The sequence below is a fragment of the Cucurbita maxima genome, unplaced genomic scaffold (genome assembly GCF_002738345.1).
Source record: "Cucurbita maxima cultivar Rimu unplaced genomic scaffold, Cmax_1.0 Cma_Scf00007, whole genome shotgun sequence".
In the NCBI taxonomy this organism is placed as follows: Eukaryota; Viridiplantae; Streptophyta; class Magnoliopsida; order Cucurbitales; family Cucurbitaceae; genus Cucurbita; species Cucurbita maxima.
In genome coordinates this window covers 3,791,810-3,802,480 of record NW_019272023.1, presented here as the reverse complement: position 1 = coordinate 3,802,480, position 10,671 = coordinate 3,791,810, and the positions used below count along the sequence as shown (strand labels likewise).

General features: G+C 35.8%; 2 protein-coding genes across 2 annotated transcripts; both read right to left on the bottom strand.

Annotated features, from left to right (window-relative positions):
- Nucleotides 1-869: 869 nt before the first annotated feature.
- On the bottom strand, nucleotides 870-3,977 carry LOC111482145 (transcription factor ICE1-like). Its single transcript, XM_023127816.1, has 4 exons — nucleotides 2,798-3,977; nucleotides 2,441-2,674; nucleotides 1,389-1,559; nucleotides 870-1,203 (listed from the first exon to the last, which is right to left on the bottom strand). The coding sequence occupies exons 1-4, from the start codon at nucleotides 3,905-3,907 to the stop codon at nucleotides 1,120-1,122; spliced, it is 1,599 nt and encodes a 532-aa protein (XP_022983584.1). The 5' UTR covers nucleotides 3,908-3,977; the 3' UTR covers nucleotides 870-1,119.
- Nucleotides 3,978-7,335: 3,358 nt separating this feature from the next.
- On the bottom strand, nucleotides 7,336-10,066 carry LOC111482148 (short-chain dehydrogenase reductase 2a-like). The gene is made up of 3 exons (XM_023127820.1): nucleotides 9,940-10,066; nucleotides 9,772-9,846; nucleotides 7,336-8,274 (listed from the first exon to the last, which is right to left on the bottom strand). Exons 1-3 carry the CDS (start codon nucleotides 9,957-9,959, stop codon nucleotides 7,479-7,481), a joined length of 891 nt encoding a protein of 296 aa, XP_022983588.1. The 5' UTR covers nucleotides 9,960-10,066; the 3' UTR covers nucleotides 7,336-7,478.
- Between the last annotated feature and the right edge of the window lie 605 nt (nucleotides 10,067-10,671).

Here is a 10,671-nt window from a genome sequence, read left to right as displayed (position 1 = left end):
AAATTTTTTTTTTTTTTTTTTTTTTTTTTTTTTTTTTTTGTAATCTATCAAAAAATAAAATAATAAACCGACCAAATTTTACCAAAGTGGTTCATAGCTACCACCCAAACTGACAGCTAAACTCCTGAAATAAGCACAACGTTTGTTTCCACCAACCCTCTTTACAATTAGTGTAACAAACCATGTATTGGGCCTAGCCCAAAAAGTACTTCGGCCCAGGTTGAAAATAAGTTCATTTTTGGGCCTAGCCCAAAAGTATTCCGGCCCAGATTTATCCAACCATAGATCTACCTTAATTTTGTTTGGAAATAAGTTCATGGTTGGGTCTAGCCCAAAAGTATTTCGGCCCAGGTTTATCAAACCATAGCTCTACCTTATATTTTGTTTGAAAATAAGTTGCAAGGCTTCCATTTCAATCTCAGAGAATCATTATTATTTGTAAACACTCTGAGCTATGAAATGTTCATTTACTGATTTAGCTTGTTATGATTAATCACGACACATTGCATAAGTGAACGACTATATATATAGAGGTCTATTGCCTTTTACGAGCGATAGAACCTAGTCTTAGTAGGACCTATCTGGATAAGTAAAAGATTTTTTAAAATAATTAAAAAAAAAACTCAACAACCTAAATAAAATTTATGTTCGATAGTGAACTTTATTTGAATTATTCGAGTCACCAACTCAAAATTACGAGTTGACCCAAAAGAGTTTTTCGACCCAACTCAACCTACATACACCCCTAACTAAATCGTATATATGTTTCTTAAAATTGAATTATGTTTAGGTTTCTCTCATGCATCTAAAAAGCACAAAATTATTGGAGGAAGGCTGTTGAGTTCATCATGGAGATGTTAGAGCAGTGAAAAATTTCAAATGGGAGAAAGATAAGAAGGAAACTACGTTCAGAAGAAAATCATATTCCAAAAGAACTCAACCAAATGAGGTTGGTTGATCATGCAGTGTGTTCTGAAAGAAAAATAAAATATAGTAGCTGTGGATGGTGGGAACGCACCCGCCTTCATGAATAAGACGGAGCTAACTGTGGTTGCATTTACAGAACTTGTTGAAGCATAAAAACATCACTGCAATGGCTGCATTTCAGAACAGCTTCACTTAAACAACACCATGTAAACCAGCTGAATCCAACAGCACTGCTTTAATTTGCTCGGGTGAGATCTCCTCGCCTTCCTTGGATTGCTGAAACGAGTAAAAAAAAAAAACAGTGAATCTTTCGGATATATATAATACGAACATGGAAGAATTCGAACCGAAGCGACAGAAATGGCGAGTTCCATGAGCAGATATGCATATATTAAACCATACCAGATTGAGGAATTCGATGGGGCGAGACGAAAAAAGGAAAAAAGGAAAACAGACCGAACCTCGGCGCGAAACACGTCTAAAGCAAATCCATTGAAACAGCTGACCACAGCTTGTTGGACGTCCAAGCCAAGGTTGTCCAGAGCCTTCATGGTGGATAGCAAGAGACCTGGCTTGCGAGAACAAAACATGTGAATATTGACAGCTCTGCCTTCTCTGGCTCGGACTTCGACCTGTTATATATGAATGATGCCGATCATGATTTGAAGCATAACTTCATAAGAAAATGCATACAAATCCGATAAATGTTCGAAAACGAAACCAAGTTCATAAGAATAGTTGCAGAAAATGAATGTAAATCATGGTTAAGTTTCATATTCATCGGTATCCTGTTGATCTGACTTCCTTAAACAGAAGTAAGATGAAAAGGCTGAAGCACAACAAAAGGGATTCATCTCCTACAGTTGATCATATTTTCTGAAGCTGAAAGAGACTGGCACTCACATGATACAGCTAGTTTAAGAAACAACAGACAGTACACCATTGAAAGCTTGTTTGGTAGGACTCTTCAGAGTAACCTGGCGCACATGTAGAATGTCTATAACAGCTCAAGACCATCGCTAGTAGATATCGTCCCCTTTGGAGGTTCCCTTTCAGGCTTCCCCTCAAGGTCTTAAAACATGTTTTCTAAGGAGAGGTTTCCACACTCTTATAAAGAAGGTTTCGTTCCCCTCTCTAACCAGATGTGAGATCTCACAATCAGTGGGCTTGGGCTGTTACAAAGTCCCACGCAAGTATCAGATAGATCATTGGATCTCATTATTTGGGGGACGTCCTATTGATTCATTTGACTGAAGACCCAGAGGAAATTTTAGAAATTAAGCTTCAGAACTAACCCATTCGATCAAGGAGAATTTAGTTCATGCAATGGTAGCTTCTACATTCAAGCAAGCTTAAAATTACTAAGCAATCATTTACTTCACTAATATAAGAAAGAACTGCAATGCCCTTAGCTCTTCAGAACCAAATTTATTAAGCTCTAGCTGCATATAGATACAAAGCACAAAAATACCACCAAAGCTATAAGAAGTAAAGGGGGAAATTGGATAGTTACCCTGGCAGGCTGAGCTTTGGGGCTTGACATGGAGCTTGGACACAGCTCATCTTTGACACGACAGGGAAGATTCGGCAGCGTCGGCGTCGAAGGGTGAAAGCTTGCAGGAGGCTGCAACGAAGAACCAGGAGGAGGAGGAGGAGTCGACTCGAGTTCATTATGGAGTTCATTTATCTTTTGAAGAAGCTCCTTCAGGTAATCAATGGCATCTCCAAGGATTGAAGCTCTATCCATCTGTTACACTTAACGGTTACAAATTCGATGCAATTATGCCAGAAATCCAAATGATTCAGAGCCATAAAAAACTAAGAACATTTATTCTATCTTGAAATCGAGAGCAAGAGCCAGAATCCGTACCTTGCTGATTTTGGGTACGACGGACCTAAGCATGTAGAGTCTATCATTCAGCTTCTTTCTCCGCCGTCGCTCCGCCATGAGATTTTTCGCCGGCATCCCCTTCCTCTTCCCCTTCTGGTTTCCGCCAGCTACAGTGGTGTTGGCATTGGAATTGCTTCCGGAGTTTTTAGCATTAACATTGTCCTCTAGCTTATTATACTCATTGGCTTCATCGGAATCGTAATTCAAGTGAGAAATATCCAGGCTGTCGTCCTCAATGTCCTCGTCGCTGTTCTTCATCAGCCTCTCCATATTCGGCATCCACATTGAGCCGTCTCCAAATTTTGAACCCGAAACCTCCAAATTCTCTAGTTTATCAGCTCCGGAAGAGCCAACTCGATGCGCCGCCCGCTTCTGGAACAGCGTCGGCTGTGTGCCGCCGACCTGAGGGAACGATTCAGGAGGTCTCAAAGCCTTTGACCTATTCTGAAACAGAGCATTCCCGCAACCATCGAAGCTCTCGAAGGCATCCGTCGGATTAAATCCAGCGCCGAATGCCGGAGGGTTATCAGCGACCGGAAACTCCGCGTTGTTTAAGCTTAGTTCCTGATTACCGATTTGAGGAAGAGACGAAATGCCGTTGAATCCCATCATGGCTGAGGAATTCGAAACTTGGTTCCCCTGGTAAGAACCAAGCAGGCCATTCTCACCGCCCAAATCGAAGCCGTTCTCAAAATTACTGCTACAAGCAACGTTAAAAAGAGAAGGGAAACAGGATTTCTGCGGAGGCAACATGGATTGGGAATGGGAAGGATCAAGAGAAAAAGCCTGTGATGCAGAGCAGGCAGAGGAAGAATCTATGGGGCGTAAGAGCAAGTTATCCGGCGGATTGGAGTTGAAAGGAAGGTTTCGAACATCGGGGTGTGAAGAGAGGGAATGAAAATCTTGGTTAGAAGGATTCAGAGGAGTAGTAGAGTTCATGTACCAGTCGGATTGGAGCATGGATTTGAAGGAGGAAGCGGAGCCAGCAACGGCGATGTCATCGTTGTTGTGGTTGTTGGTTCTGTTCCAAGAAGCGCCGTCGTGATGGTCGCCGTCAAGCCAAAGGATTCCGGTGGATTTCGGTAGCATTTGGGCGGAGAGAGTTGCAGAGCAGAGGAGAGAAAATGGTGAAGGAAGGCAGTTACAGAGAAGAAGAAGAAGAAAAGAAAAGGAAAAGGCTTCTGAGAGTGAGAGATAGAGACGAAATGAACACAAATATATTCTAAACTTTGAAGGTTACGTTTTAGCGCAAAAGGAGTAGACCGCCAATGTGTGGTTCTCTCCTTCGCTCCCAATTCTCCTCTTCACAATAAAATTTTAATGGAAAAGGGACCACAAAAAGGCAAACCATCCCGATCGACATTGCGGTGTCGAGCGTTTCGGTCGATGTGAGCTCTCACAAAAGATCAAACTGTCGTCCTCAAAGTAACATATAAACCGTTGAGCAACGCCCTTCCACTCGGTTTTGTTGGACTACTGAGGTCGACCTTCCTCCCTACTTAACAAGCCAAAAAGAAACTAATCTCAAGCAGCTCAACTCAACACTTCTTCGATTTATACACTAACTGAAGTATCAAAGCACGTTGGACAAAACATCATGTCAGTATAAATATCTTTGTGAGCCAAACAGATCATTCTTATACGAGTGTGAAAACTTCTCCCTAGTAAACGAGTTTTAAAATTATGAGATTGATAACAAGCCAAAACAGACAATATTTTTCTCACCTCTGATCAAATATCTCAACTAGGATACGATGTAGCTTAATTTATGTATAAATTGAGTTATTTACGTCTTTAATGAATAAATTAATATTATCTAGATTTGTTATTAATGCAATTCATATGGTTATTTGAAGAACTAAAAATTAATTTTTTTTTAATTGGATTAAATTTTAAATATAAATATATATATATATATATATTAAAAAAGTGAAACGTGATGCTTAATTGTTAGTTATGTCTTATACAGAGAAAAACGCTCTTTGAACACAAAATTTGTGTGATTTAAATTGTCGCGATATAATCGTTTTCCTATTTTTCATATTCATGTATCTGTAACCGTTCTACGCGTTTTTCTTAATTTAATCATCAAAAAAATGAAAACGACAATTTAAGATAACCGTTCCGTTTGTTTTTATCTTTTGTATCAGTATGATATTTTTCTTTACCAATTTGGACGTATTAGCATGAATAATTTTTTTCAATTAAGTTAATTTAAAAATATCTATCTCTAAAATTTGTAATTTAATGTTATAAAAGCAATGTTAATATTAATTTTGAATTTATTTTAAACTTACCGGAATTTAATGTTACAGTCTTAGTCCAAATATCTCATATGAATATCCAAAATTATCTTAAAAAATGAATGAATAAAATATAGGAAAACTTATAAATATTAGTAAAATACAGATTTATTTATAAATTTAATCCAACTTTTATTATAAACATAATTTTTTAAAAAAATTAATTTGATGATAAAATCATATAATTTTATGTTTAATCTAAATTATATGTAATTTTTTAAAATTTTGAAAAAGTGCGATCGTAAATAGATACTACTTGTCACAATCGCAATTTTTATGGTAGCGGACTTGCGATTGTGTGAGACTCACTTTCCAACAACAAGTGAGTTAAGCTAATTCGTTTTTACGTTGTCTACGGTCAAACGACGTATACTCGAGCTTCTGAACTCGATTTAAGAAGGAGGTTTTAGAAAACAAAGGCAGAAAGAGATTTTGAAAGAGGTATTATATATCGGAGTATAAAAGTTATATATATATATATAATTAAAAAAAATATATTAATTTTGTATTGCCATTGGAACCACGCCACATTAATTGCAAATTGGAAAAGTAAATTAATAATGGAGGAGATGAAAGGCAAATTTTGGAATAAATTTTATAGAACAAAGCCCAAGTTTCTCGTGATTCTCTCCCCTTCTCCAAAATTCACCGCCATTTTTCTAATTTCAAATTAACTTAAATTATTAAAAAAAAAAAACATTATTTTGTTTATTTATTTATTTTTAAGGTCAAAATAAACAAAAATTAAGAATATAATTTTTTTGATGATGATTTAATTTTTATATTCTCAACTTTATAAATAAGTAATATTTTTTAGTCCCTTTTCTATCAAATTTGTCAAAAATTAAGAACCGACTTAATTTTTATTGTTTATAAATATTATGATTTCGAGTTAATTTATCGATCTAAATATATAAAAAATTTATTTAAATTTTACTTTATTTTCAGGCCAAAGGCATAGACTTCTTCATTGTTCATCTTGATTTCCCTTTTCCTTTCTCTTTCTACAATAATATTCACATTTTTTTCTCTTTCCTTAAAGTCAACAAAGTACGATATAGATTAGGATGTATTGTAATTACAACCGGTGTAATTTTTCTCTCATAAAAGAAAATCTTTGTTTAACGGAAAATAAAGAACTAAACGGGGTTGGGACAGAGATTATGACTCTTCCCTGTTAACTAAATGGAACTGGAGATCGAGCTATTAAATCTATAAAATTTATTAATTATAAAAATAAAAATAAAAATGATTATTTTTTCATATTTTAAACTAATTAATATATGATATATGTTGGAATTATAATTAAAATAAAATAAGTGGAGGAGAAAGGGAGTGAATCTCCGTCACATGGAAAGGAAAGTTGGGGTTTGAAAGAGAATGTGGATAGTATGGATAACAAAGGGCACACGTGGCCAACATGCAACTTCTCCATACATGCAGTCACTGTAAGCCAAGCTGGATAATCCCCTCCATGTGCTACTGCTGCTTCAATAGCTACCTCACTCTCATTTTTGTCACTCTCCTTCCTTAAAACTATACCCTAAACTCAACTCCGACCTAAATTCGTCCTATATTACTTATTTTTTAGCTCTCAATTCGATCGATATAATCGAGTTTTTATATAACGCTCCATGCTCAAGATTTACATTAGGGTTTAGAATACGAATGTAGCATCTGTCTGAGCTAACCAATCTTCTATAGTTAGACTTTGGCATAGGTGTACTTTGTTATTTTCCTGCATCCCGCACGATATGGCGATGCACGTAGTTAACATGCCCACTGTTAATTGAATATACTCTCCACAATGGTATGATATTGTCGCATAAGCTCTCGTGACTTTGCTTTGGGTTTCCTCAAAATGTTTCATTTCAATAGAGAGAGTATTCTTTGATTATAAACTCATGATCATTCCCTAAATTGATGTGGGACTTTCATCATCCAACACCCACCCATTTTGTCTTGATCTGTCTTCAAGCTGCATCTTATTGAGAGAGGTACCGCTCAGATACCATTTGTTTCATGTCTAAGATTCAGATTCGACATATGTGTACACTAGTATACATCTTCTCTTCTACACGTGTGTTATCCTTGAGCTTGACTAATTGAACCGAAGTTAAATGTAGGTTAGGTTGGAATAGGGTTAATTTATTGGATTAATTCACTTAAAATTAAATTATATAACTAATAAAATCAATGTTGCCAAACTCGCTCATTATTTGAACAATAAAATTATGAACAAATAACAATTAAAAATTCAAAAGCAGAATTTAAAACATTTTAGACTTGGGAGAACTAAAAAACAAACACAAGGGGGGCTAAATTTGTTTTTTCTTATCTACACACGTGGCAGTATACTAGTGGAGGGAAGGGAACTCGAGGTTTTTGAAACAAGTAAAACCGCCGTCGACGACAAGGTTATGACCGGTGATGTATTTGGCATCATCAGACACCAAATACAGAGCCGCTTTCGCCACGTCACCCTCCTCGCATTTTGCGCCCTTAAGAACACCAAGCCCATTGATTATTCCAACTATCTCTTCCCTACTCACCCCTTTGTATACTTCCCCTATCCCACTCACCGCCATCGCCGTCGCCACCGGCGCCGGCGATATGCAGTTCACCCTCACCCCACTGCGGCAGAGCTCCGTCGCCGCCGCCCTCACTATCCCCGGAATGGCGTGTTTGGATATGGAATAGGGATGTGGGCCCAACCCACCCATGAGCCCACTTATACTCGAGGTACACAGGATGGACCCGGACCCAGATGGGACCATGACTCGAGCCGCGTGCTTTATACCAGCCACGACTCCACGTACGTTGACTCTCATTACTCGATCGAACTCAGCCAGGTCCAGCTCTGCTAGGCTCGGCGGCACCGCCGGTCCGGTGATTCCAGCATTATTGTACATAATATCCAGCTTCCCGTGGTGGACCACCGCGAAGTTCACAGCGGCAGCAACTTCCGACTCCACTGCCACGTCGCATTGTACGAATTTGGCGGTGGGGCCCAGTTGCTCCGCTGCTTGTGAGCCCAGTGTGGTGTCGATGTCAGCGATGATTACATGGGCCCCATGATCGACGAACTCTTGGGCTGTAGCCCGGCCCAGACCATTTGCTGCCCCGGTGATCAAAGCCACCTTGCCGTCCAGCCTGAATCCAAAAACAAAAAGGGAATAATTAAGGCCCATTAATAACGATTATTTTTTAATTTTCTTTAATTCCAAATATATTTAAGACTAAATTTAAACTCACTTTTAATATGAATTATTAATAAAAAAATGTGATAAAGAAATTAGGAGCAGGACTCATTTTCATGCTGTCATTTTCGGGCCTATAATTAAATATTATTACATTTTGCCGAAAAGGAATTGTGACAGAAATGACAGCTGCAGAAAGCGAAGGGGGTGAGGGCACAATTCCTTAAATTTTCATATTTTATATTTATTTTTATTCGTATTAATAAAAATATTCCCACAAAATTATCGTCTCAATTATTTATAAATAATTATCGTCGCAAAACAAAACTATTTAATCACGATAAAAAATTTAACATAAGCTTTGAGTGATTCAATTAAACTCCTAAACTTCAAGTCATCAAATTTACACATAAATTTAAATTTTAAACGAGTTGGATATTATTTATTAAAATATATTATTCTAAAAAACTTTAAATCTATTTTTGGGGGAAAAAAATGAGTCAAATCATTAAAAATTATAGGTCAAACACTATTTGGATATTATTTATTAAAATATATTATTCTAAAAAAACAATTTTTAAAAAATGTGTTTGGATGCATTATTCCCTTGGTCTCGACTTTATAAATTGTAATTTAAATTGTATAGAAATAGTAATATTTAATATAAAAAAATTAAATTACACAAAATATTTTCAATTATATATTTGGATTTTAAAAGTTTCTTTTAAGTTTTTTTTTTTTTAATTATTTTATTTTGTGAGTTTCTTTTCCTTAAAATAATGTGAACATTGATGCAACAGTTAAGCATGACCTATAATATCATTTAAGTAAATATATGTAATAACTAATATTTAAAAATTCATAAAATAAATTATTATAACTGTAAAACAATCTTAATTTACTAAACAACAGTAAATAATAATATCATATATATTTGTAAATAATTTTAAAATTCAAAAATATTTTTTAAACAAATTATAAAGTACAAGAGTATAAATAAAACTTCGAGAAGATCTATAAAATAATTTAAGTTAAAATACCATTTTAATTTATATATTTCAAACGTTGAATTTAGTTTTAATACTTTTAATTAATTTAAAAAAGGACCTTCCTCTTCATAAATTTTGAAAGAAAAATCACATAATTTATTTATTTATAATAAAAATATGAATACATACATTTAAAATGATATTTTAACAAAAAAAAAGTTTATTAAAAACGATGAAGCGAATCCCAAGGAGTCACGAAAGTAAAGTAAATCCATCAGAATCTTCTTTTCGAATTATTTTTAAAAACAAAGAAAATCAAATTAATCCAAACGGAAAATGCAAAAGAGATGAACAACCTCCATGAATTATTCATGTTCTTAACAGAATTCAGGAAAGCCAAAACGGAAAAGATTAAAAATAAAATAATAAAATCGGTGAAAATTAATCGAATTATTTATTACCTTCTACGACTGGAAACTGAAGAAAACGCCCTAAAACCGCCTCTGAGAAGATCATTGCCGATAATCTCAATCTCTCTACAAAACGCGGCGTCGGAGATCAACGGCGGCGATCGCTTTCAACACAATAAGAGAAAACAAAGGAATCGCCTAATAGAAACTAGAACTAACCTGACGAAGGATCTGAGCATGGCGACGGCGACCGGACGGCCGGAAAATCGCGACGGCGGAGGTTGGATCTGGTATCGTGGAGTAAAAGTTAAAGCGAAAATGATCGGAGAAATTAGTGAGAAAAATTGGAGAATTTATGGGAGAAGAAAAGGAACATTTCTGCTGCAGTTGTAATCGACACGCATTTTCATGCAATCACAGATCAGAAAGAGAGAGAAAAAAGAGAGGCAGATTGATGTTGAAGTGAAGGGAACATGGGGTTGTAGACGAGCATCTGACCTGTCCGATTTAATGAACAGTTACTACTTAAATATTTATTATTTTTTTTAAATATTATATTTCCTTAAATTATATGCTTAATTTCATAATTTTTTAAGTCCGTGTCAAAAATAGTCTATATAAGATTTAAAAAATTAAAAATTTTATAGTAAGTTATAAACTTTAAGTAATGTCTCAAATTAGTTGGGGAACGTTTTGGGAGGAGAAAGAAATACCCTCAATTGTGTGAAAATATTTCACTAACAGAGATGTTTTTTAAGTTTGAGGGGAAAGCCTAAAGAGACCATATCTATTATCAGTGGGTCTAGGTTGTTGCAAATAATAGACACTGGACTATGTGCCAGTGAGAAGCTTGTGTGCCAGTAACGACGCTGGCCCGGAAGGGAGTGGATTTGGCAGGGGTCCCACATCGATTGGAGAAAGGAACGAGTGCCAACAAAATCTATTATCGAT

Coding starts and splice junctions, on each gene's coding strand:
- LOC111482148 (XM_023127820.1), bottom strand. CDS start 9,959: ATGCTCAGATCCTTCGTCAG. Junction 9,847..9,939: donor ATGCTCAGATCCTTCGTCAG/GTTAGTTCTAGT, acceptor CGCGTTTTGTAG/AGAGATTGAGATTATCGGCA. Junction 8,275..9,771: donor TCAGTTTCCAGTCGTAGAAG/GTAATAAATAAT, acceptor TTTTGGATTCAG/GCTGGACGGCAAGGTGGCTT.
- LOC111482145 (XM_023127816.1), bottom strand. CDS start 3,907: ATGCTACCGAAATCCACCGGAATCCTTTGGCTTGACGGCGACCATCAC. Junction 1,560..2,440: donor CCAAAGCTCAGCCTGCCAGG/GTAACTATCCAA, acceptor CATATATAACAG/GTCGAAGTCCGAGCCAGAGA. Junction 1,204..1,388: donor TAGACGTGTTTCGCGCCGAG/GTTCGGTCTGTT, acceptor TACTCGTTTCAG/CAATCCAAGGAAGGCGAGGA.